Source organism: Thalassophryne amazonica, chromosome 1 (genome assembly GCF_902500255.1).
Source record: "Thalassophryne amazonica chromosome 1, fThaAma1.1, whole genome shotgun sequence".
NCBI classification, from domain to species: Eukaryota; Metazoa; Chordata; class Actinopteri; order Batrachoidiformes; family Batrachoididae; genus Thalassophryne; species Thalassophryne amazonica.
In genome coordinates, this window is record NC_047103.1 from 17,667,060 (window position 1) to 17,683,403 (window position 16,344).

General features: G+C 41.4%; 1 protein-coding gene across 6 annotated transcripts in view; it reads right to left on the bottom strand.

Moving 5' to 3' along the window:
- abi1a (abl-interactor 1a) overlaps nt 1-16,344 on the bottom strand; it is a 123,856-nt gene that overhangs the window by 72,879 nt on the left and 34,633 nt on the right. For all 6 annotated transcript variants that reach the window (XM_034166496.1, XM_034166476.1, XM_034166491.1 and 3 more), the window contains exon 2: nt 9,225-9,392. In XM_034166496.1, the coding sequence (XP_034022387.1) occupies nt 9,225-9,392 (168 nt within the window). The remainder of the gene's footprint in view (nt 1-9,224; nt 9,393-16,344) is intronic.

Consider the following 16,344-nt stretch of genomic DNA (forward strand, 5'->3'; position numbering starts at 1 on the left):
AATGTTTATATTTAAGCACGATTCACTCTGAAAACATCCCTGAGTGCATACTGTATGTCTGAGATGCACAGAAATAATCTGTGCAATAAATATGTTTATCCAGCACACAAGGATGGATCACTGATATTCTATATTGTAATCCCTTAAAAAAATAGACATGCTCATAGACAAATCAAGTGTGGATGACCTTTGTGAATTAGACAGTACCACCCTGTGTTGTGCACTATATATTACCTGCAATACAAACAATCAAAGTGAGGTTTCCTTATTTTTGTCATTTTTGCTTTCCTCCTGTTGTTGTGCCTCATCTTTAATGCAAACAAACATTCTGCAAGAGCAAAATTATGTCGAATGAATGACAAAAGGATTGACTTACTGCCATGGCAACACTGACATTTTCCAATTTGAGTATTCAAATAAAAGGCATGCATGCACGTGCTTCAACCAAATCTATGTGGTGCAAGAAGCGTGGCTGTGAGCAATTCACTCCAAATCTATGTCAGCTGAGAGAAAAAAAAAAAAAAAAAAAGGACATGAGCACTGCAGAGTGAACGCAGCCTGTGTGTGCATGATTTCCCCAACACAAACACCGTCGTCTGTCTCTCTCCGTCTCGCTCTCACACTATTCGATGGATCAGAGAGTGGTTCTCAATGTGAGGCATTTTTTCTTCTGCTAGACAGACAAAGCGTCCCCTGTTCGCAGCCTCTTAGCAGCCACTTCACACGCTGCACAAGGTGAAAAGCGCCGCAGGCCACACTATTCTCCCATCAGACCTTCCAACTCAACACTACAACGAGACCTGACGTATGAACGGCAATGGAAGCAGGGAGGACGACACAAACAAATAAGTGACAGGTTAAAAAAACATATGTGTATTTCAAAGGAGGATCTTTGATACACTGGAATGACTTTGTATCTAATGAGCAGTTCGTTAGGGAGACTAAGATGAGGACTGTCAGGTACGACATTCTGGCCGAGTGGCAGGTTTCTCTGTGCATGATCCAGCACACAATTTTTGACACTTGAGTATTGAAGACCCCATTGTCTGGGATAGACTGTTTTCTGCCTGGTTGGTTGCCATCCAAAACTAGGCGGTTCTGTGATGTTATAGATGTTGCAAAAACATCTTAGCACTGCTCCTCTCACTTACCCATACGCAAAACATGGTACAAGCACATGCACCCAGACTCAACTTGCTCTAAAATCCTGTTAAATGTCCTAATATGATTTCAGTACAGATAATCAGGCTTAAATTAATGTTTTTCCGAGTCTTCTACACCAAGGACAGACTGCTAAAAAATGTGGTTTTAGTAACTTGAAACAGATATTAGACACCTTGAACAGATTTAATCTTGCAATAAGATGATAATTATGACTATCTTTGGATTTTGGACTATTGGTTTGACAAAATATCACTTTTTAGACACCTCCTTGAACTTTATGATACTGATTTTCATTTTTGTGGGAGGTTTTCAGACAACATGCAAAAAAAAAAAAATTTAGTTTATAAAATTAATAAATGAAAAAAAAAAATCCATAATGAATATATTTAATAGCCGATGCCCTACGTTTTTGAGTAGAATTTCACACAAACAAGAAAAACATCTTAAACTCAGTTAATTGTATTAAGAAAAAGTTGCTGAACTAGAATTTTGCCATAGTCATCTGTTAATTTCAAATTTTTCTTTTCAGGGAATTTTTTTCTTTTTCCCCAAGACAACATGAATTTTGATCACATTGGCAATGTCATATCATGAATCCTTTATTTAAAAGGCAAAGGAATAAAATGATTTCATTCTTAAAAATTCCAATAGTTATACACCTGTAAAGGGGGGGTTAATAATTTTGATCCTGGTAGTTTTGGGTTTCTGTGAAATAATTTTGTTTCTGTGTGCAAAGTAAAACAACATAAGCTTCTAGAATAAAACTAGGATGTTCAGAAATGCTGTGTTGAAAATTCCTTGCTCTGTCAGAAAAAAATAAATAAATAAATAAAAAAACACACACCTGGGAAATTTTTGAAGAAAACATTAAATTGATAGGGGGCTAATCATTTTGTCCTCATGTAAAAAGAACCAAAAATTGAAAAAGGTCAACTGCATCTTAAAGACCAATAAAATATGAAATGTGGTTCAAAAGTGGAGCCTCAAAGGTGGATTCATATTATGTTTCCTATTCACCTGAGAAAACATCCGCTTTATTTTCACTTTTGGAACAAAATAAATGTCAAAACCTAAAGGCTTCACTACCCATTCAGCAGAATCCAACAGTAACCTCAAGGGCTGAAGCTAATCTCACATCTGCAAGCGGTGAAGGCAACTTGATAATGATCCATGCCTGAACAGGACAGCAGAGAGCAATAAAACACACCCACAGTCTGTAAAGCTAGCAGTCATGGCTCTTTATTTCCCAAACCCAGAGACACCATTCATTATGGTAAACACATTAGCACTGCTCCTCTCACTTACCCATTAAAAATAAAAAATAAAAAAAATACATGGAGATGGAAATATCACGGATCAAAGTAACATTCTGGATTTTAAAAATTAAGGCACTGCTGTCAACTAAACCTGCTGAAACATTTATGAGGGGACAACAACAGAGCGATTTCCAGGCAGACTTGCAGAAATCAACAGACTAGTTGATGATTATCAGACAGCAGATACGCTTGAGGTATCGACAACTGCTGCTGCACATGGTTTTTGTCATATCTTGGAACAAAGAGACAAACACAGGACAGAGGAGAGTTTTCACCAAGTTGACCTACAGTGGCAGTCTTATGGAGCTATTCCACAAAGCGCCATTCCTTCCCATTTAATCCGGAAAAGCAAATTGGGGCGCATGTTGAAGCATCATAGTTAATTTCATCCCAATTCGAAAAATCAACACTAGTGCATGGTAACCTCTGGATGTTTAAACAGGGTATTCCTAGTGAGTACGGCTTGAAACTTCTTTGATTGTTCTCCATTGGAGTAAAAATTTGAAGCCGAAGCAGTGTTTGTTGCAGTTCTGGCAAAGGGTGCAGCTCCTTACTTTCATTTTCAGTCAGGTTGCCAGGTCTGCATTTTATAAGTCAGCCTGTCAGGGTGCAAGCCAGATTAAGCCATTTCATCTAATTTTTGCACTTTTGGATCAAGGGCAATCATAGTAGAACATCACCCTGCCGAATAGGGGTGCTAGAGAAGGCTCTTTAACAAGGACACAGAGTACCCAAATGTGTTTTTAAAGATGACATGGAATTACCCAAGACAAGATACCGTGATTAGCATTCGCAGTGGAAATAAAGTACACATACTCTTGGCTTTCTTCAGACAGGAAACTCTGAAATTACATTTCATTTCATGCAACTTCTGAAAGTCCTTCTCCCAAGGGCCATAACTTAATAACTTTACTTATCTAACGCTTTCTCAGGAAAGTCCACCAGATTTGTGTCCACACTAAAACAAAACACATCAAGCTGGGCATTATCTCTGGATACCATACCATGAAGTGGAGAAGAGTCTACTACTCCCACTGGTGTGGACACTGGTCCATCACAGGTTACTGGTACCGATTTACTGGACTAGCTGGGTGAACTGGGATGAAGTAGATGAAGTATTTTGTCCAAGGATACAGACAGGTGGCCTGAAGCACATGTCTGGATTTGAACCTTGATCTATATACAGCACTGGTACTTCAACTTCTATACCACAGAACCACCTGCTCTACAATACTGCGGTGATACAAGGAATAATATTGATAAAATAATACAGAATCACATTTTACCTTGGATCAAGATCCAAGGTAAAATGTGATTCTGTATTATTTCATGTGATGTGATGTGATCCAGCGCAGAAGATGGGATGGATTGGGCACAGTCTGAGAAAACCAGCCAGTAACATCACCAGACAGGCACTGGCATGGAACCCCCAGAGAAAACGAAAAAGAAGAAGGCACACCTGGTGATGAGACCTTGAGGCAGACAGAAAGAAGCTGGGATACACCTGGAAACAACTGAAGAGGGCAGTCCAGGGCCGAGGAATCTGGCGGACTGTTGTCAGCAGCCTATGCTCCAAGATGAGCAATGGGCAAATTGAATGAATGACATTTTACCTTGGCCAATGCAAAAACTGAATAACAACTGTTCCTTGATATATTACCAGGTTGCACAACGTGAAGCTGATTAGCAAAAAAGCAGACCAACAATTTCTGTGATCTTCTTCTTGGGTTACTACACCACACCAGTTCAATGCACACTGCAGGTGAAGACTGGCATGGGGGTTGAACATTTCCAGGTCTTTATGGATGCAGAGTTCAGGCAGATGAGGCAGACCAGCAGGTGTTCAATCGTCTGTTCCTCTCTACAGTCACACACAGCTTGTCCATCCTCACTGTATCCCCATTTCTACATGAGAGCTACGCATCACCAAGTCCCTGTCCTGAGGCAATTTAAGCATGACCAGACTAGCCCAGGACTCATTTACCAGGTGAAAGAGATTCCTTGGGTCTGAGGTTTAGCTTGTGTGGTGCTGCTGGAAGATGACTGGACAACATGACTATGCTCTTTGGTTATAAGCACAGCCATTAAGGTATTTCACCTGTGAATCCTTCTCCCATAGTATGACGCTGCTGCTGCTATAATTACTGCTGCTACTACCACCATCAATTCAATTCAATTTAATTTATGGGTACAGCACAAAACCACAACCTAAATAATTACAACTAGTGCCACCCATTACCACCATCAATTAAATTTATTTGTTCAGCTTCAAATCACAACATACGTTGCCCCAAGATGCTTCACAAACGTAAGGTCTAACATTACCCACCCCCTGAGCAAACATAAAATCTGATTTATGCTTCTACAACTCCGTAACTCTGAGGCCGTGCAATGACATCGACGTGGGTGTGACCCTTTCGATGTTCTCCATCCCGTTGGTGGGTGTCATAATACAATTTACCACCACCGGAATAGTCGGGGGGTGCGACATGGAGAACAAGGCAGGGATTTTATTTCAGCCTGCTCCGCGACTGCTTCTGGTCATTTTCTTTTCCTAAAATAATTTGTCCCTCAACGCCCAAAACCAAAATGGAACAAAACCAAAGCACACAATGATTTTCAGGTTCAATATACCTTTTAAACAAACAAACAAACAAACAAACAACAACAAAACTGATTTTTACTTTTGTGCTGGCATTGCATCGGCATCCCATTGAAACCTACCAATTTGGTTGTTTTTTTGTTGTTTCACATTTAGACAACCTCATGAGACCACAGGGACGGCAAACACTTGTTTATGTTATGCCAATGTCTAATGTTTTCTATGACTACAGGTGAAGTGCATTAGTTACTGATATTGCATGACGTTAGTGTCGAGGCAATCAACCAATATTGATGACCTAGGCTGTCTACTCATGTAATATGCCTGAATGGTTATAATGTCACTAATTACAGTTTGTCAGGGTCCAGATTACGTCACTTATCACACACACAGCATGAAGCAATTCAATACAAGTCACATGAGGTGGCATAGTATAAACTAAAGTATGGCTCTGCTTCATATACTTTGGAAAAGGCTTACATGGTTGTCATGGAGACTGAGAGACAAAGTGGCATCACAGTGACCTTAATATGGGCAGAAAGCTGTTTGTGTCGGATACTGAGTTAGATCCTGAAGGAGTGCAAACATCCCTTTTTTTCCGTCTCTCATGTCCTTCTCAGACTGCCGTCACCCATCTTCTGTTCCCACATTTGTTCCCTCTCATTTACCGGCTCTTCCGCTCTCAAGCCCTGGAGTCTTACAAGTCTTCTTTCCCTCCATTACACTGAAAATCTGACCTTCACTGAATCCCAAAAGAATTTCTGGCACTGCAAAACACTGTTTAAAACAAAACAAAAAAGACTTGCAGACATGGGAAACACGACTTTAGTCTCTCCATTACTGCACAAATCACAGCGTCAACAGCAGACATAAGAAACCAAGTCCTGTAATTTAACGGTGATGTTATACGATTATTCCTATTCTTGGAATCCCTCATAAGTGTGTTACATGTATGCGTTTATATAACAGGTTTGGTAAATGCCTCCTTGCTTTAATCTATGACATGCCACATGGCTCCAGCTCTTTTTTTGATTTGTCTGAGCTCTTAAAACCTTCATTGGATGAACTGCTGGATTTACCTGCACACAGCAAATTGTGCTCATGCTGCTGAACACAGTTAGTGAAGGTGAGGAAAACCTAAAGGATTCCATCGTAAGACTGGAAGTTATAGAAATTGCTTGAAAAGAGATGCTGTTTGCATATTGTATAAATGTAGAACTGAACCAACCTGATGCCTTTATGTGTTTCACCAGCTTTCTCCCACAGTAATAGGAGACCGTAGTCTTGTTTGAACCCTCCGTGGTATCGCGCGATTTGACCACTTACGGAGACACGGCATAACTTCACACGGATAAATGGTGTACTGTTTTGTTTTCTGCTGCAATCACCGAAGCAATTGCAAAAACTTTTTTTCCCCCCAGTTTCCAGTGGAGAAGAAAAGACGAAGCAAGTGGGAGATGTCGCGTCGGTAAGTGTTAGCCTACACAGCTAACCAGAGTAGCTCCGTTCTCTCGCCTGCAAAACCGCCTCAACATGTTTGAGCTCCAGATCATAAACAAACCGTAACACGTGTCTGCTTTCCCACCGCATTGTCACTTTTTCTTTGCATTTTCACTTTGTTTGTGTGTAATTTGACCAAAAACCCATTGAAAATGCCGTGGATGGTACCCCAGAAGTAGAGAAATTACATCATATGCGTCATATTTTACCCCTTTAGCGCCCGCCCCAAACAAGACTACGGTCTCCTATAGGCGTTTGTAAAGAAATCATCCTAAATCTGGGTGCTCAAGGATCAGGTCAAGTCAGGTCTGGGAACATGCACTGGTACCTGATTTTATCACATTCACCAAATGAAGTCTTGGGCCATGGATGGCAACCACCCAGGAAGACAACCAGTCCATCTCCACCTGTCAAAATTATCCAACTATATGCCACAGCTAGGTGAAACATGAGGTCATTAACATAAAGGCACTCGCCTGATGGATCGCAGGATTTTCAAGCTTTCATAACTGATGTTACCTCACAATACAAGTGATAGTCCTCATTTTATTTTCCCCAAGTAGCCGTTCCTTTGACATAAAGCCATTTAAGTTTTACCCAATGATCCTCCAGAAAGGCCTAGTACAAAAGGCACCTAGTAGTCACCTTAGGATACAGGTTAGCATCAAAGTCTCAAAAACCACACAGTAAGACAGGAACTACCAGGACCCTAAAGACATGGACCTTCATTCTCCTGCAAAGGTCTCAGCATCACCAAACACTTCTATCCAGGGACCATGTGACTCCATAAGGTCTTCCCAGGCTATCCCAACAATTGAGGCCCCTCCCTCTTGACTCGGAAGTATATTTTCCATCCCTGCCTGTTCTACCCACACCTGATGTGTCAAAAACGGTGTATTTGATTGTTCAACAACCCGCTGATTGGCTGCACACCCCTGGCTCTGTTAACTTTGTCTGGGTGGATTAGGAAGAATCTGAAAAGTGCAAGACTCTGGGTACGAGGTACTAGATTGAGCAACAGCGCTTGAAGGAGAAGTCTTCCAGTCACTATCCAGGAAACGCCAGTCTAGACTTCATGGCTTATTTTTAACAGTGACTCTTAGTACTACTGCACCATAAAGCTGTGACTACTGAAACAAGATACAAAAGTTGCTCATAGCATTTCCAAAGAAAGCCACTTCAGAGGTGTCATGGGTATCTTGGCAGCTTCCCTTACTTCTTCATCCTCAATTAGGTGTTGTGTGGGCCGCCAGAAGAGGAGGTACTGCTGGCCCACCACCACAGGGCGCCCTGCCTGAAGTGCGGGCTTCAGGCACGAGAGGGCGCTGCCGCCACGGACACAGCCGGGGGTGACAGCTGTCACTCATTATCTCATGACAGCTGTCACCCATCTACGCTTCATCATACTACTCCATAAAACCCGGACGTCATCTCCACCTCACTGCCGAGATATCATCTACCTGTGAAGGTAATTTCTCTGCTGACTTAAAACTAAATAATAGTCTGAACTCTTTTGCAGCCGTTTTCCTGTGGTGTGCCTTATCTGCTGGATTGGCGTTTGGTGTGAACAGCGACGGCTTCGCTTCACACCCAAACCAGATAAGTGGTTTAATAGGAGCTGCACGAGTGTGTGATTAGAGGTGGAGGTGACTTTCCACCTTCTGACTGTTTTTGTTACTGGGTGTGCACACACCCACATCTCACTGTTTGTGCTCCTCACCAGCAGTACCAGATCCGACAGTCGGGGACGGTGATCACCTGGGAATTTGGGACTTGGTGGCTCCAGTATTCACCAGGTTCTGTGGCGGTGGAAATTGTGTGGTTCCAGCTCTTCTCAGGACAGACGTCTTCTATCCTCGAGCCTGCCCACACGTCACCTTTGTGTATTGACTGCTATCATATTCTGAGATTGTCTGTATAGTCGTTGTGCACATTCACAACATTAAATTGTTACCTTTTGGCTCATCTATTGACCGTTCATTTGTGCCCCCTGTTGTGGGTCCGTGTCACTACACTTTCCCCAACATTAGGTTTTAAGAATGGTCTAATCCAGGCAGATTTACTATACTCTTCACATTTCTTAAGGATGGGTTTAATTGAACCCAAGCATATAATCACCTAATTTGTGCTTACCACGCACAATTTTATACATTTTCTTGAAGTGTTCTTTTGTCTCCATGGTCCATAAATGCATTAAAGGAACCCTTTCACTAAACACAACTAATCTCAATTTCACCATTTACTCATTACTTTGATCAACAACCCAAAACAGCGTGCATGTTAACCAACTGATTGTCCACAACTGCAATCTGACCCAAACCTGACGGACTGTCGGCCTCTGGCAGAGGTTATTTTAGCTCCAACAGCCATGACGTGGTACACTGCTTGTAGTAAACATAAATATTTTGTCGGTGTGTCTGTAAAGTCAATGACAGCAAACAAAGAACTGCATCTATTCTGTCAAACACACAGCCATACATTTAGGCAAGACTCAAACTAATAAATGAACCATGATTGCCACAGAAAGCCTCGTACTGTGCGAAAGTGAGAAGGAGAAGTAGGAAATTGTGGGGCACCCTTCTTCGCAGCTGCGTATTCTGTGGTCAATATATATATTTGCACGTGTGTATCTGTGTGTATACCTGGGAGATGTGGTTGATGGAGGACTCCATGCGCCGCAGCTGTGAGGCCTGGATGTCCAGCAGCTGCAGTACATTGTTGGCTAAGGCATTGATCTGGTAGGCCACGCTGGCCAGGGACTGGGTGGTGTAGGCTTTGGTCTCCTCCAGAGCTTTCCTCTTATCCTGGGCCTGTGGACAAAAAGGGATGTGGGAGAGAAACAGAGCCATGAAAAAAAAAAAAAAAAAGTACAGCACTCAGTCACTGTTAACATCACATAACATTCATTTTCCACCTGCTGTTGTAGCTGTTTGATATCCAGGTCAGGTTTGTGGTGGATTCAGGCCAAAAGAGCAGCCCCGATCCCACCGAACTCACTCCCCACATACCGACTTTGCAGAGGGATTTCAGATGATGCAACACATACAGCAGTAGCCGTAGTGTAGGATTAGACAACACTGTATGAACACCAACTCTTCGTATGCCAACTAAATTCTCATTTACAGCTGAATCATAGCGACCCTATTCACATCGCTATCATGTTGCTAATTCTGATGCTACGCTCACATTAGCAGCTCCGCCAGTTACAGGCGAACTGGGAATTGTCTGTCAAATACTCTAATCACTGGTTCATCTGAGTCTGATAATATGTTCGATGTCGCTGACATTAATGAGTGAAGCTCTTCACTATCTGTGTATATATCATCAAACAATAATTAAAAAATTAAAATAATTGTTGCAGGACCTCAAAGTAATGATAGGCCACTTCACAACTGTCGTTACGATTCCTTTCTTTTATGACAATATTGTAATAATGTAAAGAAAGCCCTTCGCCCTCTATGCTATACTCTCCATGTTCCTTGAGATTTAAATTATAGCTTAAACTTAGAAATAAAAGACAAATTATTGACGAAACACTGTGTTCAATAGTTTACCGCAGTCCTTCCACCATTCGCTTATTGTTTCTGTTACTGAGTGCATTTATTTCATACATGGTGTTACACAAAACAGTACAAATTCCTGTTTCGGAAGTGATCAGTTCATCCAAGTCTGATATTATACAAGTCATAGAAACATTCCAATACAAACACCAGAGGTTTCACAACAGCACTGTGCTCCCCGATCTATTCCCTTCTCCATGAGACACTCCAGCAGTTATACACAAAGTTTGTTTCTGTGCTGTTTTGTGTCCTGATAAAGACACTGTTAATAGCAGTGGTAAAATCATCCAAATAGAACGGCACTCTCTTCCTATAACAATACAATGTTTTGGTTTTTCTTCCTAATCCAGTGATTACTAAAGTGTGGGTCATGAAGGTGGGTCAAACAGTGAGGCCATAAGAGGTTGTTAAAAATGAATCTGAAAAAATGTCTTTAATTTTCAATTTTGTGACAAAATTTTAAATTCCCTAAAATATATATGGATTTTAACAATGCTATGAAAAGTGTCATTGTTCTGTTACATTTTCTGTTTAACATTACTAACACTCTCGTGTTAAATACTATATTATTAACAAGTATTTATATTTTATATTTATGTAGTTATGTCAACTAATTCCACAAAACCTGGTTGTTCAAATGGTAAAAGTAAACAGACTGTTACAACTAATTGCAAATTATGTTCCCAATACAGTCTTTTCACTGATGTCGGAATAATGGGCGTGCCAGCCATTTTGGTCACCTTGGCGGCATTAGTGAATAAACAATAGATAGCGGAAGCGCACGTTTTACTCTCCAATGGAGTTTGTGAAAACGTCGCAAAATAGCCATGAGATATAGAGATAGATTTGCCAATGTAGCACGATTGTGCAATGAGATGAAGGTGAAATTAATTGGTGGTGAAGATCTGTGCGAAATGTCATCATCATCTGCGACTTCACCGCCTGGTGTTACATACATGGACATCGTGAATTATTTATTATTTTCACCTAGCCAAATCAGAGGACTTGGAAAAACTACAAAAGCTTGGACATCTATAACCAGGTTGTTTGTCACTGGGTCAGAGAAAAAAAACACCACGGCTCGTACAGGACAAATGGGAAAGTAACACTATCAGCACATACAGAGCGGACGGATTAGCTTTGTTGTTAATATCTCCTGCTTCTCTGCAGCACATGCAGGTAAAATACACGTTAAATACTTTTCATACCAAAGTTAACTTGCTTTGTGCTTTTCCCTATGTTCAAACTCTGTTCAGCTTTAAACATCGTTAATTAACCGCCTCTCTGAGCTCCAACAGGTTTAAAACTGTTTAAAATATTTCATTCAAGATGTTTCCCATCCAGATTTTAATGTTCAATGAACAGATTTAAAAATTAAATGGTCTTGGATCCAATAAGAAAATTATTAAAGAGGTCATATTGTAGAAAATCGCCTTTTACATATAGTTTTCCACAAGCTTTACCCTGATTCCGGGTCACCTTCGGTAATCTATAATAATGCAGGAGCATCTTTCTGTCTAACTGATTGTGACAGCCGATGACACGACAGTAATTCACCATGACAGCATATGAATGCTAAGAATAGATGGCAGTAAACAGAACAGATGGCGGAGTACCGCCAAGATGGCTGACTCGCGGGTTCATGACGTCACATGAAAAAAACTATTAAAGCAACCAAGTTTTGTGGAACCACGTAACCTTAAGTAATTGAAATATTTACTTAATTCATAGTTTTGCATTGATCAAAATTGTGATTAAAGATTGGAGTGGACCCCTAAAAATTTTCAGGTTTGAAAATGGGCCCTGGTGTTTAGTTAAGTTTTCAAATGGCTATGCTGCTGTAAAAACATACTAAAAAGACTAATGACCACCAGCACCATTTTCTTACCTTCTTTTAATGGCAACACACTTATCAAAAAGTGTGGTTAGAGCGCAAACTTAAATCAAGCGAGCTGAGCTCCAAACTGAGCCATCACGTTTGATCTCTGTGGGCTCGCCCATAAAGCCGAGTCCCAAGTGCGCCGCCTTGAGCGCAGACACTGGGCTTTGACACAGCGGGAGGTGGGCGATGGCAAAAATTACTGGAGGTAATTTTCAGTGGGAACACAAAGAAAAAGAACATCTGATGATAGGATGAAGGGATGGAGTGAGGAAGTAAATGAAAACAGGTACGTCGTAGTGGGTCCTATTACTGACTCCCCGTGGCAGCACATTTAATCCGGAGGTAATCTTTAAGGCCAAAAGCTCCCGGTTTGGAAAGCTGCCACCTAAGCAGCCTCGGCTGGGTGAGGAGGTAACAAGAGTTCGAGGTGTTCCTTTTGGGTTGAACCGGAGCAGCAGATGTGTTGAGCGATAAGAGCCCGATGAAGGAGGCGAGATTCCTCCAGAGGCCATGTGTTGAAAGCACATTTCAATCATGTGCGCACACAGACACCTGCGACCGATACTGCGGCACGCAGTGCGGTGAATGCAATCTGAAAACGTATGACACAACAAAGATCCAGTCCATCAAAGCAATTTCCAAACTGCAGCAGGCTGCAGGATTCTATTTTCCTCTTTTGTAACTTATTATCATATTGAACGGTTTCTGCTCAACCTACATCAGGAACTATTTTTATATGATTCCTGATGGGATTTCAGTGCAGCCTTATTTCTTTTTCTAACTTCTAACTACAGCACAGCAGCAGCTGCAGCATGACACGTCATCAACCATCAGGCTGATAGGAATGTCCTGATCCAATCAAAGCAATAATCAACAGCCCAATCAAGGTGTTTTTGAGTGATTGGTATTAGATAAATTAAACCTGTTTAACTAAGTCAGTGTGCATTTCCTCTCACTTCATTTCACAGACACAGTGCCAGTGGAGAGAACAAGCAGTCAGCGCTGAGAGCGGCGGTGCATGTTTTAAGAACACATTAACACTCTCCTTTACTTTAAATGCACAACAAGTCTATTTTATTCAAACAGATAGTCAACAATGCATGTCAGTCTCATTCAGTTTCATAGTAGACTGTCAACACAGCAATAACAAGCTGCATGTCAAATATACTTACTGTCCTTAGCTTCAAATATACACCAATACTGTTTCTGATGGATGGCGCATGTGATATAACCTTTTTCCTTTCAATCAGACAGTGCTTTCCAAATAATAAATTTTTTCCTTTCTGTCATTTTCTTCCTGGTCACATATGCTGTACAGGTGCACAGTGAACAGAGGAGTAATGGATCAGAATGCCTCAACCCCACTCCTGTATAGTAAAGTTCCACTTTAAAGACATTTATTGCACATAATAGTCATAATAATGAATGGCAAGGGGCGGTGGCCAAGTGGTTAGGGTGCTGGGTTTCAGTACAGAAGGTTCCCGGTTCAAACCCCACTGCTGCGGGTTTCTCCAAGTAATGTGGAGTTGGTTGCATTTCATATACTGGTGTATCAAAAAGGGTGGACATGTAATGCTCTGGTTAATTTTTATGACCATCAGATGTAATTTCTTGAAGATGAGAAGACCTATCGAGACAATCTAGGTGTCATTTTAAAGCTTAGGATGTTCTCTTTCCAGTGATATGTATGTCATAACATTTGGGCATAAATGAAGGAACTTCTGGTCTATTGAATTAATTTTGTCAGGGGTGGACTTGGCGGTGGTGTTTCAATAAACAGTCATTTTTTGCCCAGATGTCTTTAAATACGGTATATTATGAAAGAACAGGTTCTTCAAGACATTTTGACAGCAGTTCCATAAATTTAGCATTAAAATTGACTGAATAATGTTTTGGTTTTTTTTAAACACAAAAAAAAAGGTCAATTCTGAGAAAATCGTCAAAAACTTTTTGAATTCCAATACATTTTCCATTTATTTATGTCACATAAATTGGCTTTTTCTCTAAAACTAAGTGGAATAATTAAATCCAGAAGACTGCATTTGAAAGGGATACATGTGTATACTTTACATAATGAATTTTGAAAAAACAAAAACAAAAGACTATTTTGACCCTGTTACACTTTTTAGGCCCAGTTTGTGAAATGCAACCAGTTGCATCAGGAAGGGCATCCGGTGTAAAACTTGTGCCAATTCAACATCCACAACGGATCTGCTGTGGCAACCCTGAATGAAAAACAAGGGAGCAGCCGAAGAGACTTACTTTTTACTAACCATAATAATTAATATGTTTGTAACAACTATAGAGGGTTTTCAATCACGTGACCGATTTGCTGCAGGACAGGTGCCGTCGCCATTCTGGATTACAAGGAGGCTGGCGCGTGATAGAAAAATGAAGAGAATGTACAGTTATTACGAGGCTTTAAATCCTTGAGATAAAGCTATTTATCGTGATAGATGTGTAGCAGTTGGTTCAGTGGATCCGTATCTTATACCAGACAGTGAGTTTAGTGTTAATGTAACGAACTGGCTGACAGTGTCACACTGCGATATTGTGAACTAGGAAGCCGCCGACCAGGTCAGCCTCGCCGGCCTCATGCAGAGCATCACAGCGGAGCTCTGAAAACGGAGGTCGGTCTTGAAGTCCTGAGCAATTTCTCTCACCAGGCGCTGGAAGGGAAGCTTGTGGATCAGCAGCTCGGTGCTCGAGGACCACAATGTAAATAAGCATCCGTATTGGAAGTGTTCTTGTGTTATCCTCTGCAGTATTTTTATGTATTGTTATATAATTTTATTGCCGAATAAAATAAAATAAAATTCTGTGAGCAGTGGATTTCTGTTAGCGGCGGATCTCTCATAGCGCCACGCTGCCGTGAGGCTTCTTCACATCGGCGTTGAAACTTGTCCAATTGCTCACCAAATGCACGAAGTGTAATCACAGCGGCCACCGCATTGTAATCCAGAATGGCCACGGGACACAAAATGATGTGACCGATACGTCACATGAAAATCCTCTATAATGTCAGGTATGCTACTTTTATGACCACAATTCTGTGAAATGGACAAGCTATATAAAATAAAACATTCAGGTGATGATTGTAGGTAACGTTTTTCTTAATGCATGGCAGAGCTGTTAATTGTGAAGCAGGCACAGTGCATCCAGAAAGTGTTCACGGAGCTTCACTTTTGCCACATTTTGTTATGTTACATCTGTATTCCAAAATGGATTAAATAAATTTTTTCCTCAAAATTCCACACACAATATCCCATAATAATAATGTCAATTTTTTTTTTTTTTTACATTTTTGTAAATTTATAAAAACACACACACACACACAACAAAAAACTAAGAAGTCACATGTACATAAGTATTTACACCCTTAGCCATGAAGCGCAAAATTAAGCTCAGGTGCATCTTGTTTCCACTGGATCTGTTGTGTGGGCCGCTGAAGAGGAGGTACTGCTGGCCCACCACCAGAGGGCGCCCTGCCTGAAGTGCGGGCTTCAGGCACGAGAGGGCGCTGCCGCCTCAGGAACAAGCCGTGGTGACAGCTGTCACCCATCATCCGTGACAGCTGTCACTAATCATCCACATCTGGTATAAAAGCAGGAAGACACCTCCACCACACTGCCGAGATATCATCTTCTATCAGAGGTAATACTCTCAGCCTTTTTGTGAGATTTGTAAATCTGTTATTGTGAGTGTTTGCAGGAGTACCGGTCGTTTTTGTGGAGGCTGTGCAAGACGGCGCTCTTTTTCTTCTGAGACCGCTGCAACGTGTTGAGTGAGAGGTGGAGGTGTAATTCCCTCCAGGATTGTTACTGGGTGTTCACACACCCACCCTTTGACTGTCTTTTGCTTTTTGCCAGCAGTACCAGATCCGACACGCCGTGAAGGTGGCCACCTGGGGACTCCGGGACTTGGTGGCTCCAGTATTCCTCGGGTTCGGTGGCGGTGGAAATCGTGTGGTTCCGGTTCGTTTCCAGACGGGCGTCTCCTATCGTCGAGCCTGCCCACACGACACCTTTATTGATTGACTGTTGCACATTCTGAATCTGCTGTGTTTGGTTGTGTCATTCACAACAGTAAAGTGTTATAATTTGACTCCTTCCATTGTCCGTTCATTTATGCCCCCTGTTGTGGGTCCGTGTCACTACACTTTCCCAACAGGATCCATCCTTGAGATTTTTCTACAGCTTAACTGGAGTCCATCTGGGGTGAATTCAGTTGACTGTACATGGTTTGGAAAGGCACACACCTGTGTACATATAAGGTCCCACAGTTGACAGTGCATGTCAGAGCACAAACCAAGCAAGAAGT